General features: G+C 53.3%; 1 protein-coding gene across 1 annotated transcript in view; it reads left to right on the forward strand.

The window, feature by feature from the left end:
- Nucleotides 1-7185, forward strand: part of LOC105181693 (uncharacterized) — a 66071-nt gene extending 58886 nt beyond the window's left edge. Inside the window, exon 17 of the mRNA XM_025306602.1 lies at nucleotides 6887-7185. Within this exon, the coding sequence (XP_025162387.1) occupies nucleotides 6887-7024 (138 nt within the window). The 3' untranslated portion in view covers nucleotides 7025-7185. The remainder of the gene's footprint in view (nucleotides 1-6886) is intronic.
- Nucleotides 7186-26590: the final 19405 nt, after the last annotated feature.

The raw sequence follows: 26590 nt of genomic DNA on the forward strand, positions 1-26590 counted from the left end.
TCGGCGCTTCGAGCCGGCGTGGCAAGTCGCTCCGGCCGAAGCGGACGGCGCTTGTCCGCGCGCGATGATTACGCGCGGGCGGCGGGCGGGTCGTTGCGCGGCGAGCGGGAAAACGTCTCTCCGTTCGCGCGGATTACGTGCGCGCGGCCGTTTTACCGGCGGCAGTGAAATGCACCGGGGCTTACACGGGGCGCGACACGGTACAAGATTAAAAGTCACACGCTCGCATTTGTCCGCTTGTCCGCCGCCGCACGCGCGCCGCTTCTTGACGGATCGTGGACGCGCACCCCCGACAGGTGGAAAGGCGAAAGGGTGGTTCACATTCTGGCGGCCGGATGGCCGTGCGATATATACGCCGAGAGAGAAAAATGTTTGGCTGAGCGAAAGAATTTTCTGCTGAAATACGAGCGATTTAGACATTCCGGCTGAAGCTGCCGGAATTCGGTCCAAATTGTCGGGATTTCTGCTCGATTTAAACGGAAATCTCGTGTTTCCAATTTGGACTTTCGAGTCGCTCATATCTCACCACGAAATTGCCTCATCCAATCAGACATTTTCTTCCGTCCGTGTCTTTTCAAACGATGTCGTCCTCGTGACTGGCCGCGACTGGTTGCGACTTTCGTGCGTTTGGCTCGTTCGTTCGTCGTAGCGCGCTGTTAATCGGGTCCCTTCCGGATGTTAAGCTGGATTCATGGACTTATCTGCGGTAGACAAGACTGTGTCGAACCTCCTATGCCGAGAGATCTCTAGTGCTTTAGCGTTGGACTATTCACGGTATACTCGTCATCTCGTTCATCTCAAGCGATCGCATCGGAAAAGGTTTGACGAAAAATCGACAGACTTGAGGTCGAGTCTAGACGGATAGCGAGGATAATACCTGCGAATCTGGATGCGCCTAATCAATTTGACCGTTTCATTTACCGTCACTTTTACGACGTGTTACGGTTGTAAAAGTATTCGGTTGGTGCAAAAGAATTGCGGTTTTTATCAGTTCAAGCCTTTATCGCCGATTTTTCTAGTCACCGTTATTTTTTCCAGAATTTTATCTCGCAGGGGTAAATAAAATTGTCTCCCATTGGGAGAAATATGCGCAGACCGGTGATCCTCCGATTAATATATATAATTTTTAACTGATATATGCATTTTTTATACCCGATACGTACACTAATAGAAAAATATAGTTGAATTAACTGTAATCTCACTATATCGTATAGTTCATTTTGCGCGTCAACCATATTTTTATAGTTCGTGGAACCTGCAAGATACAGTAGAATAAACACAAATATATAGTCAATGATTGTCTTAAATAATTGTTTAGTTACCTTTACCACATATATGGTAATTTCTCATTCACAAATACAGTGAAATTTAATATTCATACAGTTACATCTGTCATCATTTAGCGAATATTCTGGTGACATTGACTATATAAAATAGCTACTTTACCTACCATTTTATATTTGTATCCATACAACAATTTTAGTTCAACTTACTATAATTCTTAGTACAAATATTATATGGTTGGTTATACTATGCCTATATCGTAATTATTACCGATATTACGGTAATACTTACTATAAATATGATATTTCGGACTATAATTTAATTACTGTATCATTATAGTTCCAAATATCAAATACCTTTCTCTCAGTGTAAGAACCACAATTCTTTGACCAACCTGATGACAATAAAGTGATCGCACAGAACACTAGTAGACGCTAGTCTAGCCGTCGGCGGCGGGCGGGCGGGCGGGCGGGCGGGCGGGCGGGTGAGCGAACGCCGACGAGTATCGCGAGGCGCACTTGTGCGCCTTTCACGCGGCGGGTGCGTGTCGGCATGCGTGCGAAAAAGAAACAGTAGCTCCATCGATCTCGCAGCGGCGGCGAGAGGAGCGCGCGCGGATCGCCGTTGAATTCGAAGCAGCCTGCTCCGCCGCCGTGACGACAGACACTTACGGCGCTTGAAATATTCATGATGCATCCGCTACGTGGTACGCAAGAACGTACGTCAGGTATAGCGAACGCGAGAACGGTAGCGCTAACGCGCTCCGTCCGTTACCGGGCTACGTATTCTCCCGCTGACGCGCGGTCATCACGGGCCGAGTATCCATCTTCGGTGGCTTGCGCTGTGAAATTTGGTAGAAAGCGCCGCTTAATGAGCGCAATTAAGCGCGAACAGCCGGCCGTCTTCGAGAGAGCGCCACGTGTCCATCCGCCTCGCTCCTACGATCTTATCCTCTCGCCTCGTCGTGAAGCACCGCCGCTGAATTCCGGCTACGTCCGTGCAATATCGCCCGACCCGAAGTTTCCCGCTCGACCAACTTCGCCGGACATTTATGAAGCACGGGCATTTACTCGGGGCGCAACTTTCGCACGCGCGATGATATAACGCTCGTAATTCAAACCGATGCATTCTACGCGCGAAGGGCACGCGCGCGCGCGCGCGCGCGCGTCAGCGCGGCCGTCGTAAAAATTCTCACCGCGATTCCTCCCGCGGGAAACTTCCCTATCGTTCCTCCTCTGCAACTTTGCTCCGACCTTCTCGACGGTTATCGTTAGTTCGTTCAGCCAGCGACGAGTAAAGGAGCGTCAAACGGAGGGATTAATGAAGACGCTCGGGAGAGAAGGAGAGAGGAAGCGCGCACGCGCGCGAGGATACTTTCGAAGAGAAGGAAACCCGATAGAGTTTTTCATCGGGAAAATCGTCGTGGATTTTCAAGTTTCGGTCTCAAGTCGAGACGATTTGGTGAATATCGCGATAATATGTATATATATATATATATATCTCGCGTAATCGCGTGTTCAACGCCAAATGTCGCAACTAAACGCGGCGAGTGAAGCCCAAAGGGTGAGCTGTTTATCAGGTGCTAACTCGGTCGACGGTGCTGATAAGGACCGCGCCAGATCGATCGATCGCGGATTAGGCGATCTTATGGTCGGCCTGGCGCTCGGCTCGTTGGCGTTTCCGGAACGGGCAGGTAATCCTCTCCGGATGCTCGTTAACGTTACCGTGATTGACTTGTGCCATTAATCGGATGCAACAATGACAAATTGGACTGGCTGCTCGCTCGCTTGATCGCTCGCTCTCGTTCATGCGTATTCTTTCGTCCCCGTAGCCATTTCGAGAGCCAATAAGGAGCCTGACATATGTTATAGAGCTTTTTCAAGACATCGTACCGATCTCGCTCTTTTGCTCATTCTCTCTCTCTCTCTCTCTCTCTCTCTCTCTCTCTCTCCCTCTCTCTCCTGCAGGCTTAGTTCCGCAATCGCATTACTTGTACCGCTCCGGTAGTAGGTCAACGAATACAATTACGTTTGAAAAAGTCCAAGTGCCGTTTGAAAAGGACCCGTTATTCGACTTCGCATCCTCTCCTCCTCCTCCTCTTCCTCCTCCTCCTCCCCCTCCTCCCCCTCCGCGCGGTAACGGCGCGCGTCACAGGCGCGCTTTCCTCTCGATCTAAGATTTTGTATTTACCGAGGAGATTGGCCGATGTAAAGGGAATTAAAAAGACGCGGGCGGCAGGCGGAGACGGCAGGAGTGATCCTCGTCTTTTGACGTTGTTTGTATCCTCCGAACCGGGCCAATTGGTTCCAGGCCCAACCGCTCTGGAAACGCTCGCTTTTATCCGTCTCGTCAGGCAAACGAGGTATCGACTCTCTGCCTCACCCCATCCCGTTCCGTTCTGTTTCGCGCTGTCTTGTCACAGGTCGGGTCGACGGAATCGCGCGTCGATCCTGGCTCCTCCTGGGCTCCCGGGCCAGCCGCACACCTCCTCGCACAGAGCCTCAGGGATTGCCGATCGAAAGAAATAGGTATACTCAACGCCGCGGTTTAATCGACCGTCGCGCACGAGCGCAGCTCTCGGCCTCTCCGAGCGACCCTCGTCAGAGCGTATCCATCCGCGGATGTTCAATGCAAAACGGATCCCAACGGCGAGACAACGAGAAAGCTCGCCGTTGCGACAGATTACCCGACCCGAGTCTGGTTGCGCGTGCACGTTACGTTAAACCGTGAAACATGAGTTTCCACGAGATGTCCTGCGTGAGGCAGTGCCGTCGGTTAAATAAATCCTCGTAATTTCCTTTCTCGCGCGCGCGCGCACATTCTCTCTGTTTGTCTCGCTCTCGCTCTTTCTCCGTACAAGCGCCATTTGATTGAATCCGACGTGCCACTCGCGTTCTCGTCACGCGCGGTACGACCTGATCGCGCGCGCGCGCGCGCGACTTTATCGCGCCGAGTTTTACGGCCCGCTCGATGAGTACGTGAACCGACGATGTTTATAACGTGTACACAATACACGATATACGATAAGCAGAATAAAAACGGAGGACGCGTACGGGCCCGCGCTCGTTGCTTCGCACGCGAGCCGAGAAGCGAAAGAGAGATTAGATCTGCTCGCGAAGCTCGTCACACAGGAGGACAAGAAGGAGGAGGTTCGCGAGCTGCGATTCCTCAAGTGTGCGAGTCGCGTCTCTCGTCCCGGCTATTTTTCAGCCGACGAGCGATATCGCGGCGGCGGTCTGGAGGAACGGTAATCGGCTTTGACGCGATAACGTCGCGAGTCCGTCGCGTTATACGTCGCCCTCCTAATTGACGAGTGTTAATCTCGTGCCAGGCCGTTTTGTAAACGGCGGGGACGCAAACATCCCGCCGGCTCGGATCGCCGGCTTGATTCTCGAACACTCTCCTCTCCTCTCCTCCTCCTCCTCCTCCTCGGCTCTCCCGTCCTCGACGTCCGCTACACGCTCGCGAAAGCAGGTTAATATCCCGCAATTTTCTCTCTATCTTTCCCTCCCGTCCGCTTCTCTCTCCTCACTCCCGTGTTCGCGTTATTTTCCTTTATGACAAGGCTGATAAGATTAGTCAATAGAGCGTACGGCGAAAAGAGAGTCCTCCGCCGGTCGTGCGTCATAATATTTTCTATCATCACACAGCGCCCGTCTCTCGCGGGACGGCTTGAAATCCTAGCCTCTTTGAATTATTAAAATATGATAATATTCCAGCGGTGCAGGGGAAAACGTTCGCTATGTCGCGGACGGGAGAGAGAGAGAGAGAGAGAGAGAGAGAGAGAAAAAAGAGAGGGAGCGAGGGAGAGGGATACGTCCTGCGCAGAAAATGATATTTTTGTATCGGGAAATACGGGAAAGTATTATTGATACAGCGAGATTACAGGACGCCGCCGGTGTATCCCGCGAAAATGCGGATGGAATGCGGAAATGCGAATTTTTTATTCGTCAGCGCCGGTGACAAGCGGTGTCCGCGCGGGAGAAATGTGGTCGAGTAAACGATAAATGATAACCCTCATCGTTATTCTAATCCTAGCCCGGTATAATATTCTGAATAACAACACCGAATGCATCCGCGAATAAGCGCTGTCGGCGCTAATTACTCAGTATTAACGCACGTTGTAATGAGCGGAATGCGTGTTGACAATTAACGTGTAATTAACCGTTTCATTCGCAAATCCCGAAACCCCGCCGTGCGATCTCATTAGAGAGAGAGAGTGAGAGAGAGAGTGAGAGAGTGAGAGAGAGAGAGAGAGAGAGAGAGAGCCTCGATAAATTTGTCGTGAATACACGTGCGTTCATTCGCTCGCCGAACTTCGTCGCCCGAAACAGATACGAGATCGCACGCTCGGAACGCCGGTCGAGGGAGGAAAACTGCTCACAATTAGATAAACGACTCGTGGCCGCCGCCATCGCACGAAAACGAGGATGGCGATGCGAATCTATATGCGCATTTATATGTATAAGTTCACAAAGAGACCGTGTTGTTTAAACATTAGCTGCAGAAACCGCAATCTCGGCACGGTCGCGTCGCCAACAAAGAGCGTGTCGATGTAATCTCGCGCGGACGCGCGCGGGATAATTTCAGCCGCGGATGCGGAAAAAGTGGCTTATTTAAAAGTAATAAGTTAATATATTCCGCTCGCACGTGCGAAAGCAGTCTCTTTCTTCTTCTCTCTCTCTCTCTCTCTCTCTCTCTCTCTCTCTGCACCTCTTCTCCTTTTCTGCTTGGTGCCTCTCTGGTCTCTCCTTGTACTCTCGTGTATACGTGTGCGTGTGTGTGTGTGTGTATGCACACACTTTTTGCACACACAAAAAAGAGAAAAGAAAAAAACTCTATGAAATTTCCAAACGAGCCGAGCGATTTTCGCCGCGAGAAAGCCCCAAGCAGCGAACTTTGTTCGCGCATTACCGTACGAAACTTTTAATCCCTTGGCGCAAAATTCCGGACGGCAGGCGGGCGGGGCGGGGCGGGGCGGGAGGGGGAGAATGGAGATTCTCTCTTTTTCGGCGATCGACTGTTTATTTGCGCGGCTAAGATTATCCGTTGCCTTGCTCGTTGTTCGTCCACCGCGCGGTGTGGAGAGATCGTCACGTTTCACCACGTGATATTGCAGACATTTTGGATGTCAGATCCACGGGATTTCATGTTTATTCATGAGTACCGACGGCATAATTAAAACGGTTGTCTCGCGCCTGTTCGCATTTAGCGGCGAGTCTCGTCGCACACACATGGCCGCTTGTTTAAACGCGGTTAATTGCTAACAATAATGGCTGCGTCCTCTTTTCTAAGAATCCCCGCCCCCCTCCCCCTTCCGCTTTCTATCTGTCTATCCACTATCCCCCGCTTCCTCTCTCGCAAATATTCCGTTCATACACGCTCGCTTATTGCTCATTAATGAGGTCTTTTTTGTCCCTCGCCCTCGACTCGCCCGTTTTCCGTTTTCGTTGCCCCCATTAGTATTTCTCTCGCGCAGCGCACAAAGCCGAGCTTCTCCCACTGCGAATAAGCGAAGTTTTACAACTTGATTGTTACGTTGCGCCGAGCAAACGTATGCGACATTAATTAACCGTTACCGTGTCTCTTCTTTCTGTTACAGGTGAGTACCATGACTTTGTCATTTTCGCCTATAATCCCGTCGGTGCGATACGCAGGTTTCCGCCGGTCGCAGGTGAGTCTTATCTTGGCGCAATGCTCTGCCTTCAAGCGTACTTGTCATGTCGAAGCGAGCGTATGATTACAGAGCGAATCAACGCTCGCCGCGCCGCGAGCGCTCGTTTCTCACTTTGTCTTCTTTTCCCCGCTGAGAAAACGAGAGCGGCGAAAAATTGCGGCCGTATGCCGCTAAATAAATGTTTTCCCCCCTTCCGCTTCGGCCGCCCGGACTCCGACTTCGCAATCGGCGGCCGAGAGAGAAAGAGCGGCAAAGCTTGACTTCCCGCGTGCGAGAAATCTCTTTTTTACGCGCACAGGCGCGCTACGTATCTCTCTGCGATAAAAAGGCGATAAAAAAGCGTAGGTAAGGTATAATACGCCGCGCGTGCATTGTGGCGCGGATGTAATAATGTGTGTCGTTGTGTGCGCGAGAGGTGCTTTTAACAATAAGCTGAATGTTATCGAAGCGCTCCGAGTGTCGCGCGCCCACGCGTGCGGACGCGTCGGAGCTCTTTGAACGGAGAATGGAAAAAATACACGACTTCCGCGGCGTTGTGATCGCCACGCGTATACGCCTCCCCCCCCTCTCCCCCGGCCCTCCTCCCTCCTGCCGTTGTACACATTGAAATCCTTGAAATGCACTCCAACTATCAGCGCCGATTACGCCGGGAACAATCGACGTTTAAACACGCTTAAAACTTCACCGACCGCTCGCGGGTTTTCGAGCTCGCGCTGATTGCGCGTGCGACTGTGTGTGGGCGTTTGTATGTGTGTATGTGTGTGTGTGTGTGTGTGTGTGTGTGTGTACGTGTGTACGTGTACGTGAAGACGCACGAGCGTGGCTGTGAATGTACGCCTGCGCTTTAGTACAGGCAATTTCGGGCTAGGAGCGATTAAATATTCATAAGACGCGAACGCAATATGCCAGATATTTACGTAGAAACTTCCCCTTCTTTTTCATCGTCGCCAACACGTCGCGCGCTCGCGGCGTTGTTGCAACGAAAACTGCAACGACTTTCCGTCTCTGGCAATTATCGGAAATCGTTGGAAATTTACGGCCTCGCATGCCAGGCCGTTTCTCTTTTCCCACGTCGAATCTTCGCGCGCACGTGCGTTCCCCGGGGGGCTGCGCGATTCTCGCGCGCGGCCGACCGTCTCTCTCTCTCTCTCTCTCTCTCTCCAAAGCTCTCAAGCTCACGACGTAATCGCGAAAGCGTCGGGCATTGATCAGCAACGGGGGCGATTTAACGCGAACTTTTAACGGCTCGCAACGCGAATCGAACCCGCTCGAGTGTACCGTTGCGGAGCTGGGCGGGGAGGGCTGGAAGGGAGGTAAACCCGAGAAAATATCGACGAGCGGCCCGAAACTGCGAGGGTGCATCGGGAGTTTAAGCCCTGAGTGGTCCTGAGCTGTCCCGAAAGGGGTTAACAGTGTCGCGTAACCGCCGGATGACGGTTCGCTTAAGCAGTTTCGAAATCTGATACTGATTCGAAAGGATAGTCGACGCCCCCGCGGCCAACGTCGGCCCGAGGACGATAAAATCCTCCTATTTCCCTCGTGCTACTTTGTCGGCGATCGTCCTTTTGTGTACTCGACTTTATGGAGACGTGTCGTGTACATGTATATACATACATATATACATATATATATATACATACATATATATATATATATATAGCGCTCTCTCTTATATCGCGAAAAGAATACATCAAGGAAGAATAACAGAGACGAGGCGTGTAACGGAGGAAAGCTGAAATATTTGAAAAATACGCTCACAATCTGAGAATTTGATACTGAATTCGAAATGAGGGATGAGAAGAAAGAGAGAGAGAGAGAGAGAGAGAGAGAGAGAGAGAGAGAGAGAGAGGGGGGGGAAGAGAGATATTCTACCTCGACGTTTCCTTTCCCTTAATTTTTTCCCTTTTTCGCGATGTCTTGCGTTTACGAGACTTTTTTAAGAGACGTTCGCTCGCGGATGGTTGTTTAAAGCGACTCATTCGATTGCGAAAGCTGCGGGCTTTTTCGTCGGAGCGAGACACGCGGGCAGAAATCTCGCGTTTCCCCGTCCATCGGCTTTGAGGTTTGCAGCATGGTCTTTGTATAACCGCCATTAAAACCGGGACAAGCGCGCGATACAACGGCGGAAGAGCGCTCCTGTGTCCGGAAAATCCACGGAGCCTGCTTGGAGCACCGCTAATTGCGCGCTTCGCTCGATGCGAGATGGCATCGATCCCGCCGATTTGTCTCGTGTAATTTGACGACGGACGGCATTACGCTGGCTGCGCGTACACCGTATTGAATTCGCCCTAATGCTATCTACACGTGTAAATTCCGGCCGAATATACTCTCATCGCTAACAAGGTCGCGTACAACGCGAGCTTATTCTATTCCGCCGTATCGCGAAAGAGTTAACCAAGTGACTTCGCTCCACGCGCGCGCGCGCGCGTATCGTGTTATTGAATTCGCGCGGGCGCTTATCGTTCGCTGATCTACTTTCGATTCGTTCCGAGAAAACGGCTGAGAGCGGTGTCGTAAATTTGTCCCTTCGCGACAAATTGCCGACAAAGCGCTCGGCCAAAATCGCAGAGCCCGCGCTGCTGTTCTCTCCCGCTTTTATTTCCCCCGCCCCTCCCCTCCCCTGCTTATGCCGCGCCCGCCCACCGAGACGGCACGATTGTTTTTTCTCTCGCCCATCGTCGCGACGCGACGCTGTTGTCTTCTTTTTCTCCCTCGCGTGTGAAGGTTGACGGGTGTAGCAATCAGAACGCAGTGTCGGACTTCGTCGCCCGCAGTGATTCTCGCGAATGCGCCGGCGGGACGGCTGGATGATCACGATGAAAAGTCGGTGGTTAGAGCCGGCATTGAAAGGGGTGAAACGGCGCCCCGTGCGCCGCAAAATCCTCCTCGGCTCGCTCGAATGCCTCGAAACTAAACGAGCAGGCTGAGCTTCGTTGCTCGTAAACACCCTGCGCCTTCCGTTTCGGTAAAACGTGTATTTAAGGCGAGGAAGACAAGGAGGAAGGAAGGCCAAAGTACCGCTGTCGTTACGTTCCAAAGGCAACAGTTTTCGATAAAAATCGCCGCATAAATGAAAATAATCCTGGAATTGTGATTCCACTCTCGATATTCTATCGATTTCAGGGAAGAACAATGGAGAATCTCAAGGTATAACGTTATACAGGCTATCGTCTCTTGATGCTGACAAATGGTTACTTATCTCCATTTCGTCGTGACTTAAGGAGGAAGAAAGAGTCCAAGAATGATCCGATATTCCAGCATTTCAACGGTCCGCGTTGAAGCTTTAAAAGAAACACTTGTTTAAGCATCACGATCGTATCAAATAATCCAGACAGTCGGGAAATGGCTGAGCGAAACAACAGATCTTCTTCCCTCTCAATCTCTCTCTATTACTTCTTATTAAAAAAAATCTCGACCGTATTTAGAGATTCCAAAAGTTGGGCCGAGGGGAGTTTGTAAGTTTCGCAAGTCGTGAGCATCGCATCGCGCATCCAGTAATTAGTCCCGCAATCAGCTGCTGTTGGCCGTCACCGGCTGCTCGTCCGAATGGCGCCGCACGAAATCTGCGGGGATCGATCGGAAGCGCAGCGTTAATTAATAATGACCGCGCGTTGTTAACCGACGACGATCGTCGAGAACGCCACGAGCTGCATTTCCGATACGCGCCGCGATAATTTGCCGATGTAACGTAATAATTTGACCCGCATCAAAAGCCCGCCGCATTTAGAGAACGCTGATTGCCGTTGTAATTTCCCTCGGCCACCTTGTCGCCACGCGCGTCTTTGTGCAGTCCAGCGGCAACGGTGACGACTATCGACGCTCGCTGGGATTTCGCCTGATCGCGCTCGTTCGTTTCCGCGTCATCGCGTCTTTCGAGGACACGGAGCGCGCGTGTATCGCTAAGCTTTTTTTCCCTCTCAACGATTCCCGTCGAATGCTCGGGATATTTCGCCAGTTCCGAAAATACAAATCGGGCTCTCTCTCTCTCTCTCTCTCTCTCTCCCTCTCGTCGACACTGCGGTTAATTAACTCGCGTTTCTCCGCGATCGAGAGTCGTGCCCGCGCGCGAATGCCAATGAGCGTTGTTCGACGAGCCCGTCGAGAACGAAAATTTATCCCGAGACGAAATTCATGATCTCGTTCCAAAGGCCGACGTTTGTATCCCGTCGTTGTTTGATTAATAATCGTCGCTTTGTGATTCTTCGATTAACACGTTCATTAACACGTTAAACGTGACAGCGGTGAGCCGCAATGTGACTTTACCGTGTCACATTGGATTACGTTAGAAAGTATGATTGATTACGTTGGAAAAAAAACCGGCGGTACGACCAATGCGGGGCTCCGATGAGGCGAGATGAAAGACGAAATATCCCGCGTCGTGAAACACATTTATTTAGCGTATCCTTGGCAACCCGGTGATTAGTTGAACTTTTGTTCAACCAACGGAAGCCAATGCGATAGTCAATGTATGTGAGTTGATATTTATTGATATTTGTTTTGTACAAAATAAGAAATATCGATACAAACATGCCAATAACAGCTCGCGAATGCCAGCATGCAATTAATCACGCTTTCGATCAAAGACTCGGAATAATTGACGGCTATGAATATGCCGGTCGATTATGAGAATCTACCGCAAACCTCGCGAGTGTTGACGTTTGTGTCCAATAATGCGCCTGTGGTGGCAGCAAATTCATCTTAATCTTTATTTTAGGTCATATCTGCTTCACTTGCATACTTAATTCTCGGCTGAGTGACTTGTACGATTGATATGACGAGTGGCGGGAGTTTAGGATAAAAATGAAATCCCGGCGGAATATTGAGACAGTCGAACGTAAAGTCGAACCCTTTGGAAATTGTTTCACTTACATCCTAATCTTTATTTTAGATTATATCTGCTTCTCTTGCACACTTTATTCTTGGCTGAGTGACTTGTGTGATTGATATACGATTGGCGGGGGAGTTTCGGATAAAAATGAAATCCCGGTGGAATATTGAGACAGTCGAACGTAAAGTAACTCTTTTGAAATTGTTTCACTTAAAACCTTGATCTTTTTTTGAGATTGTATCTGCTTCTCTTGCGTACTTTATTCTTGGCTGAGTGACTTGTACGATTGATATGATGAGTGGCGGGAGTTTAGGATAGAAATTAAATCCCGCTGGAATATTGAGACGGTCGAACGTCAAGTAATTCTCGAACGAGAACTTCTTTAAATATGGAGGAAGCGGCAGTAAGTAAGTAACCATTGGTAGCATCAAGATATAATAATAGCCCGTGTTGAATCTCGAAATTCTCCGTTGCTTCTTCACGTTCTCGGCAATATCAGCGGAATCAATGCAGAATTCAAATTTGAACTGGAGATGCCTCGCATGAGCAGTCAGTATGAAGCCAAACAAACGTACAACTTGACTTGAGGATAGCTCGCTCTCAGCGCTAGATCGGCGAGATGAAAAATACGAACGTATCGACTCGCGATTGCTCGGAGAGGAGCGGCTCCTCGGGGTTTTAGAAATTCAAGCTAAGCGAAGAAACGCGCGACTCCACGAAAATTTTTATTGGTCGGGGGTGCGAGCGAGCAACAAATTTCTCACGGCTTATCTCGCATTTGATACACAGCCTCTCTCTCTCTCTCTCTCCCTCTCTCTCTCTCCTTCTCTCTTATTTGCAAAGATTAGCGGTTGCGTGCGGGGGAGCGTTATTTATATCTCCTTAGCGAAACTGCGCGATTAAAAAGAGTTAAAGCGCGGCGATATCCAGTTAACGACTCGACCGGGACGGAAAGCGGGCGAAGGCAAGTGCAGGAGGAGGATAAGGGCAAGGAAACGATTTATACGGTGCAGCCCGAGCGACATTACGTTGCATAGCCTCGCCCGGTCGTTTTTATTGCCCGGCCATCGAGGGAGTCCATCGATAACGTCGAACCACCGTCACGAGAACTACCGGCGCGTGTGAGGGGCGGACAAAGACGGCGATCCTCGAGACAATCGGCCGATCGACCGTAATCGGGGAAAGCGACCCGGGCGAAGTTGCGACTTGTTTCGATAGAGAGGCGGGTCAGGGAGAGGGCAAGCGGACGGAATCGCATCAGCAAGTGTAACGTCGATTCGAAACTCGATTCAGGCCGGGCGGACTCGCGAGCGACCTTACGCAAATGACTCGTGAGAGGAAAGGCGGCGAGCCGACGAGGCGGCGGCCTCGGCAAATCGCCGCGAATCGCGTTTTTAGCGGAACCGCCTAATTGGAATTCTACGGTGCAACGCGACACACCTTTGACAGACGCGCGATCGCGCTTCCGACGTCGATCTCACGACGAAATGATCGACCGGCCGAGCGGTTATTTTCGTGTTCGCCCTCCTGCTCCCCCGCCCCCTTCCCCCGACCACTCTACCTTCCTCTTTCCGCTGGTGTGTTCCGAGTGGCACTTCTGTATGCACATTATCGAAACGCGAATACTAAATATAACTCGCCCGATGGGACGGGTTAAAAGCGTCCGTCGAAGTTCCGTAACGATTCGCAGATCGGTGGCTTCGATCTTTGCAGAAATAGCAGTCGCGGGCGGGTGAGATCCGCCGCGCGGCCGCGCGGATTTCGCCCCGGCGAAGTCGCGCTGATAGCCGCGATATTCCCTTCTCGTCTCGAACGAGGTCATCGGAGAACGCTAAGATAGTCATCGTCTCGTTTCGCCGCCGACTGCTGCTGCCTCTCGGCCGACGATCGCGATTCCGTTGCTCGTCGTCGCCCTCGTCTTCCCGCATCGATCGGCCTGCGCGATATAATCCCGTCGTCGCGCGAGAATCCCGAGGTCCTACGCGGGCTACTCGACCAACGATCCGTCTTCTTCACGTTCTCTCACGGATCGAGATATGGTCGCCTCGCGGAGCGAGTATTTCGCGCCCGAAGCGAACGAGGACGCGCGACGTCGCGACGCGACGCGCAACGTCCGACCCACGCAGGAGTCATTAAAAAGGAGCCATTTCGAAATATCACTAGCGCGATGATCCCCGAGGTCGCGCGAAATTTACGACCGGCGATCTGCGCCCCGTTGCTCTCCCGTTGCACTTAATGATCCCCGTTTAATTAATGATTTGCGCCCGGCCGGTTCATTCGGCGCCACTCTGCGCTTCTACAATCGCCGTCTTTCACCTGGCCGCGCTCGTATTTTCTCTCCCTGTCCCCGTCTTTCTCCCCTTTTCTCTCTCTCTCTCTCTCTCTCTCTCTCTCTCTCTCTCTCTCTCTCTCTCTCTCTCTCTCTCTCTCTCTCTCTCTCTCTCTCTCTCTCTCTCTCTCTCGTGTTATTATCTTCCTCTTCTCACCATTCCTTATGTCTCACGAGCAATATAGTCGGTGCTGTGTTAATATTAATGAAACATCCTACGCGGAAATTAAAGCGGCAATTACCGCGACTCTGCGACCTTCCCGCCGCGAATCTTTCTCGTGGAGATTTGCCTTTCCCCTCGACGGAATAATCGCTCCTCTCTCGCTCCGCGAGTTTCCCCCCCCCCCCCCACCGCTCTTCGATCTCCAGTAATATAACGAACTTATTCTCTCGATGCGTAATAAATGATATCGCGCGAGGCGAAGGGCTCGGAGCCCTTGGGATCTCATTAATTATCGTCGGCTGTTCGTTACCCACAGAAAAGCGAGCTCTCGTGTGCTACTCGAGATGAGTTCTCTTTCTCCCTCTCTCTCTCTCTTTCTTTCTCTCTCTTTCTTTCTCTCTCTCTCTCTCTCTCTCTCTCTCTCTCTCTCTCTCACACAGTTTCTCCAAGAACAGGTGTTTCCACGTACGAAAATCTCGAACCGCGCGAGGAGCAACAAAGTGAGCGCACCGGTGTGAATCCTGAAACTCGAGAGTAAAAAGAACAGCTGACGTTGAACGTTCTCGAACGGGCTTGGGAGGGCGGGGGTTGGGGGGAGGGGGGTTCAGGACGCGGTTGTCGAACAGAAAGTGGAACAGCAAGATTTTCTCTAACAACACGCTGAGACTCCAACATCGCCACTCTTCCTCCTCTTCATCGTTCGTCGTCGTCGTCGTCGTCGTCGTCGTCTTGTCCGCTCGTCGAGAAGAGAACACGGCGAGCAGAAGGTTGTCTTCCTGCGCACGTTTCTCTCGTCCCTTCGCTCCCTTTTCTCTCCTAATCCTTTCCCTTCCGTCCTTCTGTCCTCTACGGTGGCGGTGCTTTCGTCTTTCATCGGCGCGCGTTTCACTTTCGCCGCTTCGTACGGAAGGACCAAGCCGAGTCTCGATCTCGTACGTCGCTCTCTTTAAGTGCTTTCCGCTGTAAACGGCCGAACTTTGGCGAGATCCAGCTCGCATCGGACGGATACTTATTTCGAATTCGGACACTCATTTCCAGCTGCTCCTCGAAAGGCGTCGTCGCGGCGACCGCTCGACGACGAATCATCGTCGGCTGTCGCAACGGAAGGAGGTCGTCGCGTCGTCTCTCCGGTATCTTTTGTCTCGCGACTCGGGGCGACACGCAGCAGCCCGACGAAATTATTTATCGGCCCCACGTGGCGAGTGAACGCGGAAGAGATGAGATGCCGCTGGACCGAGTCCCGTTCGCGTGACGTGGTCGGGTGCGCGCTTGTTGCGTGCTTCCGAGCTGTTGGCCGTTTTCCAAACGCCGCCGCCGCCGCCGCCGCCGCCGCCGCGACTTGGCCGTTGAGTAATTGAAGGGTCGTCCGGATCGATCACGAGGCCGAAAACGCTGACTCGACGTCAACCTCGGCGAGCCGAGGGATGCGCGAAGAGAGACAGCTGTCGTAGCGACAACGACGGCGGTCGGGATGTCTGACTTACGACTTCGTTGCTTCGCTCGTTTGTTCAGGCTGGCTGGCTGGCTTGGGACTTGGGACCGCGAGCAAAGTCTGGCGAACGCCAATGCCCCGGGTGGCCGGCGAGCAGCGAGTATTCTTGCCCGGCTCATTCATCACGCGGCAATTTCGGGTGTCTTGTTATACCATCTCCCAGCGACCGCATTCGTCCGCAGCGCTAGGTAAATTGCCGCTCGTCCCCTCGATTGCTCGGCGAATTTCTCAAGGGTCGTCCTTAAGCAGACTCGATTACCGTCCTCTTCTACCTCGCGAGCGAGGAAACTCCTCGGAAATGTCGACGAGCTCCCTCCGCGAGGTATCGTCCTCGTCCTTGTCGTCGTCGTCGTCGTCGTCGCGCCGAGTACACGTCGGCTCCTCAGGATCAAACGCGCAGTTGAGCGTATTTCGCGAGATCGAACTACCGTGTACGTGTGCGCGCGCGCGCGCGCGTGTGTGTGTATGTGTACGCGCGTTTCCACGTCGAGTCGCATCCGCACCGCGACAGCGGAGGCGGCTGACGGAGTTGTATTGTCGTTACATATTTACCCGGAGCATTTAAGGACCGCGAAGGTATCCGCCGGTCCGATTGCTAACGAGGATTCTCCCGATGGCTTCGCGCTTAATTGAGTTATCGGTTAATTAAGACGAAGAGGGCCGAGGCATCGTGATTGCCCGCGTCGGTACCGTAGCCTCGCAGTCAGCAATTGCCGGCCCGACGTATTATCGGGAGACTGGCTCTTTGTTATTCCGCGCGATTCTCGCCCCTTGTCGTTCTTCTGTCGAGCGCCGTCAGCTGCGACGCGGCTAATAAGCAACTCGATGCCCCAATAAGCCGCCGGCTGCAATCCGACGATCGCGAGACGATTGCCGCGGCACGCGCCTTGATGTTCGCGCGCGGTTTGCCTGCGACTTCGTCGACGCCGGCGAACTTTTGCTTTCCGACGCGCGCGCGCGCGAATCCGCTTAGCTTGCTCGCCGCAAATTGGCCAAATGCAAGCGCGCCATTTGCCGAGTTGTCGATCACGTGAGGCAGGTGAACGAGCGACATGTCCATAAGCCAATAATTGTCGTATACGAGTTGATTCGCCGGGCACAAACGGTTCTGGCTTTTTCAAATCTTCCGGGTCAACTTGCCTTCGTCTACGCTAATTGCAGAGCGGTTGCTCAGCGCGCGTATTATGTCAAGTTGGCGTTATCTCGCGTGCAGGGCGCGCGAGTCCACTGAAATTCGACTAATCGGCCGGTAATTAATCCACTCGCTGGCGTCGAGACGCGAGAGTCGCCGGGAGAGGAGTGCGCTTTTTTCAACCGCAGTCTACGTTACGGCGGTGCCCGCCGGCGTGTCGACTGTAACTACTTTACTGCCGCGCGTAAAGCGGTTTTAGCATTCGGCGGACGTTACGCGAAAGCGAGAGCTAGCTTGTGAGGCAAGAAAATGGGGGGGGGGAGGGGGGAGTGGCGGAGGCAAATAAGAAGACATGTGTACGAGTCGCACTAATTCGCCTTCAAAAAGTTTTCCCTCGAGAACCGCAAGCGCGAGAGGAAGAGAGGAGAGGAGCGAGCGAGCGAGGAGAAGAAACAGCCTCGGAGTTTACTTACGCCCGCCTGCTTCATTTTCAAGACAGTTAATTCCCCCTGCTTTTGTAATTTATTCCTCGTCCCGGTTGCGGAACGATCCCCAGCACTCCGCGTCTTTCTACGGCACTGCGCCTTCCGGCTTTCCGCCGGGCCGAAAAGCTAAGCGGAGTCCGCTCGCTCGTTCGCTCTTCCATCGTGCCTCTTCGTGCTCTCTTTCTCTTTACTTTTTCCGCTTTTTTTCTCTCTCTCTCTCTCTCTCTCTCTCTCTATCTCTATCTCCATTTCTCTCCCTCTTTCGAAGTCGCCCTCTCCCCTCCTGCCGCACCACCATCTCCTCCGCTCTTCTCGCAAATCTCGACCCGACCTTCTATCTCACAGTTGATATTCAAATTTTGTTTGTACGCGGCAACGGAGACGGCGGGGCCTCTATATTCGAGCTTGATGTTCTCCCGCTGAACGAAGCGACGAGTTATATTTTTCCTTTTATCGTCGGAGATTATGGCACACGGGCGCGCGAGAGGTGGGTAACAACTGCCCGAGGAGATCTCGATGGAGTCGCGGTACTCGGGTGAACGTGTGTGTGTGTGTATGTATGTATGTATGTGTTTGGCATAAATTATTTCTATTTGAGTAGTTATTCCCGGCGGAGTTATCTTTCGATGACGTTGTTCGCGAACACGCGCACGACCGACTGATAAACTGTGTGTGTGTGTGTGTGTGTGTGTGTGTGTGTGCGTGTGGGTGCTTAAAAGAGAAGGAATAAAATAAAATAAATGTTTTCGGCCGTTCGAGGGGGGGGGGGGGGAGTGAAGCAGCGACAAAGCGATGAGACGATAAAGTAGGGCCTGCCGCGCGACTCCGGATAAGGATCGACGGCTGACATTGACAAAGCAATGCGCGGTTCGCTGATGAATTAACCCTCTTGGCCATGGTTGCGACTGATTGGCCACCTTTCGCGAAAATGGGCGATCATTTCGGACGCCCGAGTAACGGGCGGACTCACAACAACAAGTGGCCATTGGTATGCTCGGCTTGATGGCCTAGCCAGGCCAGCAGCTTCATCGATTGCTGCGTCGTCGGGCGATTAATTACCTATGACAAATTCGATTTGCGTCTACGCGAAGGCGGCCTCTACAGCGAGGTCAACGCGTTGTTACGTCTCAGCCGGCCTCGCCTCGTCGTGTTTCCGACAACGTTGAAATGAGAATATAAAGAGGGCCCTCGCGTGCCAAGATATTACTCGACGAAATGGAAATATTATTCTTTAATTTTTTCGGTAAACACGTTCCTCCGCTGACCCCCTCCTCCTCCTCCTCCCCGCGTCACGGCTTTTATATCGCACGGATCGCGCGGCTGCATCCCATGCGAAATTGTGATCACGTACGGCCGAACGATAAACGTAACGCTCGCGTCGTTTGTCATCCCGGCGGGGTGTAATGACGATGTAACACACGCTGAAAAATTAATTGCCACTCGAGTGTTTTCTGCATTCGTGTCCCCTCTTCTCGCTCTCCTCTTTTTCTTCCTCGTCTCCCCCCCAGCCCCGCCCCGCCCCGCCCGCCCCGTCGTAACGATTTGAAAGATTATTTCTGGGCGGCGTGCGGCTATGGTAAATTATTTCACCGCGATGTGCAAAAATGTTCTCTACACGTGCGCGAGCTTCAATCCGGCTTTCTCGGTCGATCGATACAACGAGCGGTTAAACTTGGACAAATTTAAATGTTTAATGCGGCGTGAGATTAGTGTTGCATTACGGTTGCATCGCCATTTGATTACGCGTCATTGCGAGGCAGATCGCCGATGTCGTCTGCGCTCCTCTTTCTTTGTTTCTCTTTTCTCCGTTCTCTTCGTTCATTGCGTTACGCTTCGCGAGAGTAACGCGCAGAATGCAGCTGCGAAGGGAGAAAGAGAGAAGGACGGGGTCGGACGAAGCGTCGATTTTAACTACTGCGTGCTATTCCCAACCTCGGCCTGTATTCCCCGGCTATATAGTTCTTTAATTACGGAAAGTTTGAGAGTTAACGGATCCGTGCCTCTGCTCGAGTCATCTTAACTTTCTAGTGGCACAAATCCCTTATCCTTATTCTTTTCACGTCGCGGTGCATGACCTCGCCTGTAACTTCGGGAAGACCCGGGAACGTCCGATCTATCTCCCTCCCATCTGGGTAAACGCTCGCCTACACGCGGCTTTGCGTCAATTTTTGTCGCACAATGACGACCACAATCGTCGCATGATCTCCATCGCCACGATGGAGACGAGCGCGGGGGTGGTTTCGTCGGGACGACACCGCTGTGACTCGTCGTCAGTCGCGATCATTACGAGGGCTGGGAAATACGTGCTGCCGAATCGCTCGCCGAAGAAGGACACACGCACATATATGTACATACGCACCCGCGCGAAACGGGGCGATCATTTAATTTCGGTAACGATCCATGCAAACACGCATGTGCGGCCGTAGGATTGCTTAACGAGCTCCCCATTGTGCCGGGACAAACTAGTTCCTAACTATCACGAACGAGCAGATTAATATGTGTCATGCCATCCTCAGATTAGGGCTATGCATTCGCAAACATGATCACCGGCGGCTCGTTTCTTCGTCTTCCGCGCGGAACATTCGCGACGTATCGCGAGCCGCGATACCCTTGCCTGCCCCCCTCTCCCCCAGGCACGAAAGGACCCTGAGAGCCCTGAGAGCCCTGAGAAACTCGCGAGCGCGAAGTAGGCCTGACGAGATCGTCGATCGTCGACTCGAGAACTTCGGCAAAACTTTGCGCCCTTGAGATTATTATATTTTTACGCGCGCGTCCCCGAAGAGCTTCGTCGCGCCGGCGAGGGGCCGAGTATTTCTCGCCCGTTCGATCTTCTTCCCATTGGCTCCTATTACCAGACCGATCGGCGTAATTGACGGACACGTACGTCGCGAACCGGTACGTCGTGACGAGAATAAATTGACGCGATAAAGGCGAGAGAAAGAAGCTGGGAGGGGGTGGGGAAGGAGAGAAAGACGAGTTGCCTCTCGTTCCTTCGGAGGTTCTACGTATTATCAACGATCAATTCGTAACGCATCGACTCGGCGGCGAGCGCTCGGATGTCCCGGTTGTACGTGGCGAGAGAAATCCTCCGCGGGACAAAGTCAAGAAGCTTCTTCCTTAAATTTTTCATCGAACAACTCGGTGATCCGCTGACGATCCAAGAACGTAATCGCGTGTCGGGCTGAGTGCTACCCAATCCGCGATCATCGTTCGCAGCTGCACTCGTTCCTACGGTCGTATAACGTAACGTAACGCAACTCAACGCAACGTAACGTGATGTAACGCAATGTGCAGGTTATTTTCCGCGGTGTTGAACGCCGAAGCACGCGAGATCTCGGTGTACACGCGCCGACGTTGGTCGCTCGCTCGCTCGCTCCCTCTCATTTTAATTATTCACGCAGACGCGGATCTCTCGGATCCTGAGCGCATCCTGGCCGCCATTCGCGGCCTGGCCCTTCACGCTGACGGCCTGCCTTTTATTCTCGCTCACGCACTTCAACATCCTCGTCGTCGTCGTCGTCGTCGTCGTCGTCGTCGTCGCAAGCGCGCAGCGCGCAGCGCGCTCGGCAAAGCGCATATGTATTTTATGCTCCGACCCGATGCTCGCCCGGCCCGCCATTTTCCCCGGTCTCAACCTTAGGGGTTAGCCACGGTGGTTAACGACGAAGAACCGACCGACCGCTTCGTCCCTTTCCGTCTTTCGGCCCGTTTCTCTCTCTCTCTCTCTCTCTCTCTCTCTCTCCCTCTCCCTCTCCCTCCCTCCCTCTCTCTCTCTCTCTCTCTCCCCATTCCTCCGCCTTGGATCCTCCGCCACCCCGCCGACCGCCTCTCTGTCTCGCGCTTTCTCTCTCTCCTCCGCCATTGCACCCCCTCCCCCTTGGAAAATCAATATGAAGTGGCGTTGGTATACGACGTGGTGGCTGCTACCGCGTGTGCCGTCTCTCTCTGCCTACCACGACCTTTCTTCCACCCTCTCGTCCCTTCAAGCCCCTCGCCCTATTGCCTCTTTCCTCTCTCTCTCTCTCTCTCTCTCTCTCTCCCGCTTTCGTTTTCCCTCCACTGTCGCCCTCCACCACTGGCTCGTCGCGCGACCCCCGTTTTCTTCCCGGCGTCCGGCACTCCGGTCCGTATGGTTTTTCCGCGCGACGCACCTCGTATCTCCTCCGTCAAATCCACCTGGGCTCTTCAGGGGCGCCAGGACTCAGCCGCTGCTCAGTGGCTCCGGCTCAGGATTGCAGCGGATCCGGTCACCGGGTGAGAGCCAGCGGGGTTCATTCGTGCTCGTCGCTCGCTCTCTGGCTGGCTGACTGGATCGTAGGTCAACATCCACCATCGCCGCCACTGGTTGAATACCGCCGCGTGGCGGCGCCGTGCGTGCCGTCGTACGGCGAGCTTCCTTTCGGCGAAGCCGCCGCCGTCACCGATCCGCTCGCTCGCACACGCACGCGCGCGCGAGGAATATAATTTCTCCCGAGATCCTCCCGCGCGAGGTCTCCCGGCGATTCGCGGCGAAATACGACGAGGGGGACAGTTACCGAGCCGTAAAGTGGAATAGAAAACCGGAGAGGGTAGGGCAGCGGTTTCTCGTGCTCTCTCCCTCTCTCTCTCTCTCTCTCTCTCTCTCTCTCTCTCTCTCTCTCTCTGTCTCCCTTTCCACGCGCCCTCGCCGTATAATTCGATGTTATCTCGCGGAAACGGCGCGAACGCGCCGACGTATTTCCCGCAATTTTCCGCACCGCCTCGATCGATATATCGCGCAGCGGGCACGCTAACGACGCAATACATCCGGCGATCTGCTCTTGATAGCGCGCTCTCTTGTCGTCAGACGCGATAAGAGCGGGAGTGGTTTCTTTATACACCCGCAAACACGGCGCGGGCGCGGCGTTTATTTAGCGCGCGCGAGATACGTAACGATGCCGTGAAGTCCGCGCGAGTTGGTCGAGCGCTCAACTCGCGAGAGCTCGCGTCGAAAATCTCCGGGATTCTCCAGATTCTCGCTCGCGTTTCCGCTCTCGCGGAGCCCCCAATGACGTGCGCGACGTGCGCGCGAGCGAATAATCGTGCGACGAGGGGGAAGAAGCGAGAGAAAAGAAAGAAGAGCGAAACGAATCGCGGGCGACCGGAGATTCGCGGGTTCCATCGGACCCGATCTCCCTCCCCCCCCCGCCCCCCCGCCGCGCGAGACAATCGCGCGCGCGGCACGCACTTTGTGCGCGTGAGCACACGCGCGACACATTCGCGGGATTAAGGGTGACATCAGGCTGCGTCGCTCGAGACGAGAAAAAAAAACAGCGGAAACAGCTACACGGTACATGGTGAAAAAAAAGAAAAAAAAAGAAACCAGGGGAGAGAGAGAGAGAGAGAGAGAGAGAGAGAGAGAGAGAGAGAAGCGAGATACTGGGTAAAGAGTGAAGCGGGTCCGCCTGCCTCGCGCTGGCACCCCGGCGAAATAAACACGGCACTGCGTCATGCGCGCTGCCGCTCCGCGGCCGGCAGGGGTGGTGGTTCGTGCACCCTAGGGGTTGATCGCGTAGCGCGCCGTCGTGCGGCGTATGGGGCGCGGGGAGGGTGGGTTTGGCCAGGCAGCCTAGGCGCGGGGCTCGGCGGGGTGGGAAAAGCCGGTGGTGGGAAGGAGTTACGGCGAGGCGACGCGAGAGGACGGGCACGCTAGGTTAGTAGCGGAGGTACACGTTGTACCAGCCGGCAGTAGCGAGAGCCGTGCTTAACACGGCCTACACGGCCTTCCCGCTGCGCGCGGAAAAGGCAAGGAAGACAGGCAGGCAAGGCAGAGCGAACGCGGACGGATGGGCGGCCGGCCTCGTACGATCCGTTTCCACTGTCGCGCCGCGCGGCCGCCCTCGCCCTCGCACCGGCTCGTTTCTACTCGCGTCGCGCTGCCACCGGCGCCGCCGCCGCCGCCGCCACCGCCGCCGCTGCTGCTGCTGCTGCTGCTGCTGCCGTCGGAAGGCAACTTTCACGTGCGTGCGCGTTCTCCGGTCTCGATGCGCGAGATGAGCTCTCATCCGGTCGAGTTGGACATGGATACGGTAGCGAACAAGTGCCGGCGTCGTCGTTGTTCTCGTCGTCGTCGAGTGGCGTGCCGTCGCCGCCGCCGGCAGATCTGAGCGACGCTACTCGCGTGAACAGCAAGCCGGCGAAGACGCGGAGTGAACGGCCTCTCTTTCTCTATCTCTCTCTCTCTCTCTCTCTCTCTCTCTGTCTCTTTCTCCCCTCCTGCCTCTCTCTCTCTCTCTCTCTCTCTCTCTCTCTCTCTCTCCCTCTCCTTTTCTCTCTGTCGTTTTCTCCGTTTCTCCGTCGTCGGAAGCGCGCGCGTGAGCGACGAGACGTCCTTAGCGGAGCCAGCTAGTTGTGGCCCAGCTCCGTTCGCAGCTCCGCCGACATTTCGGATTTAAGGCGTGGAGTCGAGAGCCCGTGCGCGTGAATTCCCCGGCGATGCGTCGCGCGTCGGCAGTGCGTGGGCGCGCGTGCGTGCGTGCGTGCGCCCCGTCGAACGGGCGGCGATAAGGGTGCTCCTCGCGCTGCGAGCTAGTAGCGTGCGCGCTGATCGAACGGCCGTTGCGAGAGTGAGCGAGCGAGTTAGCGAGCGTGCGTGCGTGCCTGCGTGCATGCGTGCGGGCGTGCGTGCATGTGCGAACGACGCGATCCCACGCGGCCGCGCGCGCGTCGTATTTCTCTCCCTTTCTCGCGCGTGAGTCGACACGTTCGAGCGCACTGCAAGCGCTATCGGGCTGTTGTGGCGGATATTATCGAGGCGGGAGGAGAGGAGCCGCGGTGAGAAACAGGCGTGGAAAGTATTCGTGCGCCGGGAAATTCGTGAGTGCGCGCGTCCCTCTCGGCCGATATTCCGTTCCTCTTTCCTTCTCTCTCCCTCCGCTTCCCTCCATTCTCTCTCTCTCTCTCTCTCTCTCTCTCTCTCTCTCTCTCTCTCTCTCTCTCTCTCTCTCTCTCTCTCTCTCTCTCTCTCTCTCTGTCTCGTTCCCCATCACTTCATTTCTCCGTTTCTCCCTCTCTGTTTTGCAACGTGGAAGAATGGGAAAATGGAGTATATACGCGGTGACCCGGCCTGACTCGGCGATGTACACGCCGAAATCGATTATCGTTGATTAATTAAAGTCGGAAGACTCAAATTCGATTTGCCCGTCGGTGCACGAAGCTTTTCCGATAAAACGGATTTTTTGACGCAAACCAAATAGTAAAGATAACACCGTCAGTTTGCGAGCATCTATAAAATCTGCCGTTCGTGCTAGAGTCGGTGAAAAAAAAAGAAAAAAAAAAGAAGTATCTGCGTGCGCGTATCCTTTGCAATTTCGTCTCGCGGCCGTATCGTTACTCCGATAGACGGCCGATCTCGAGACGGGGAAGACCGTATAAGCGTGAAGATATCTCGTGTCCTGTAAAACAAAATGCATACACGTCGACCGAATGTTTCCTTCTTTTATCGGTGAGGATCGATAGGCGGCGCGCAGACGATAGACCTCTCGGATTCGCATAGTTTGCGCGAAATAAAGCTGAGCGGGCAATCTCGACGTGCCGCGCGCGCGGAGATACCCTGTCGTAACGCACCGGTACTTTCACGGGCTACGAAGTTGTAGCCAAAACTCCCCCCCGGCCGGTTTTCCAATCAAACGTAATAAAATTCCGCGGCTTTGCGCCGTGGAAATTGATACCGCGGGTAAACCGCCTGTAAAACCGCGGAAAAATTCATTTGCGCCTTTGCGCCGGTAAATTGTCAATTCTCGATTGAAAGGGGAAATAAAGCGAAAGAAAAAAGAGAAAGAAATACAAAGAGTAAAACAAAAGAACAGGACGCCGCGAATCGCGCCGTCATTCCTCGCGCCGATGGGTCTTCGTCGTTCATCATAGGCACTTGACTCGGTTAATAAAGAAGAAAGTGCCTATTGTTGACTCTTGCGAAGTGAAACGATCCGCGCGCAAAGTTTCCCGAGCAATCGGCATTAGTTTGCGGCCGTGTAAACAGAGCGACGCATTATCTAGACAGAAAAATAAGTTCGCCTCAATCAATACGCGATACGCGCTCTCTTTAATTCAAGGTGCTGCATTTATTCTTAGCGCGGCTACCGCTTGTCGTGTTTAGCGGCACGTAGCGGCGCGTTCTTTTTTTTTTTTTTTCTAAAGTAGGGTAAAGCATTGCAGCATTACGGTCGTCAATGAACCCTCTATAGACCTGGCCATAACCATGCCGCGCATACGCCAGGCGGGAGTGAACGCATACTTTATTGGCGACGTATAAAAAGGCGGCGAGACGGTTAATCCTGGCTAAGTAGAAATTACGTCGCTTTACTCCCGTCAGCGATGAATGTAATCAATTACGTCGGGATAAACGTCACAATTACAAGGAACAGAAAGATAGGTCGAGACATAGAGAGAGAGAGAGAGAGAGAGAGAGAGAGAGAACGGTAGATCGTAGAGCTGTCGAGGGAACAACAGCGAGGGTGGAGAATGGAATTTAGTTATTTATTGCGAGGAACTTGATTATCTGGTTCAAGAAACTTAGCTCTTTCGATCGAAGCATGTTTGTAATAACACAAACTATCTGGTTGCAAATACGAACTTCGAGACAAGCCTCTCTCTCTCTCTCCTCCTCTCTCTCTTTCTTTCCCCTCTCTCCCATGTTCTCGTTCTCTCTCAAGAATCTGGCTGAGAAGAAATTTGCTGATCCGATAACTTCGAAACGGTCGAACGTAATAAAATGATTCCTTTTCGGGAACTTTCCTGATTATGTGCGGCTCGCTTTATTATGCGCATCGTCGCGTCGCGCCGTGTCACACTCTTCTCTCCTAACGAGGAAGAAGGAGAGAGAGAGAGAGAGAGAGAGAGAGAGAGAGAGAGAGAAAGTTAAGCATCTCTCCGGCAAGAAAGTTACACGCGAGGTGTTTTCCGCTGGCGCGAGCAGAAGCAGAGCAAAGCTCCGGCAAATCCGGCAAAACTGGAAATATTAAAACGCGCTAATAAACTCATCCGTCTATTTGTCCGTCCCCTGCGATTACTCGCGGTCGCTGCGCGTACACGCGTGCATTCGAGATTCTCGGCATGCTGAAACGTCTCGTAGACAGGACGTAATATTGAGAGACATACCGCGAGGGGCGGGGGTGCGAAGGAGGGGAAGGAGGGAGGATTGGAGGAGGAGTAGAAATCGAATGCCGGAAGCCTATCCATCT

This window comes from Harpegnathos saltator, unplaced genomic scaffold, assembly GCF_003227715.2.
Source record: "Harpegnathos saltator strain DR-91 unplaced genomic scaffold, Hsal_v8.6 scaffold79, whole genome shotgun sequence".
Lineage (NCBI taxonomy): Eukaryota > Metazoa > Arthropoda > Insecta > Hymenoptera > Formicidae > Harpegnathos > Harpegnathos saltator.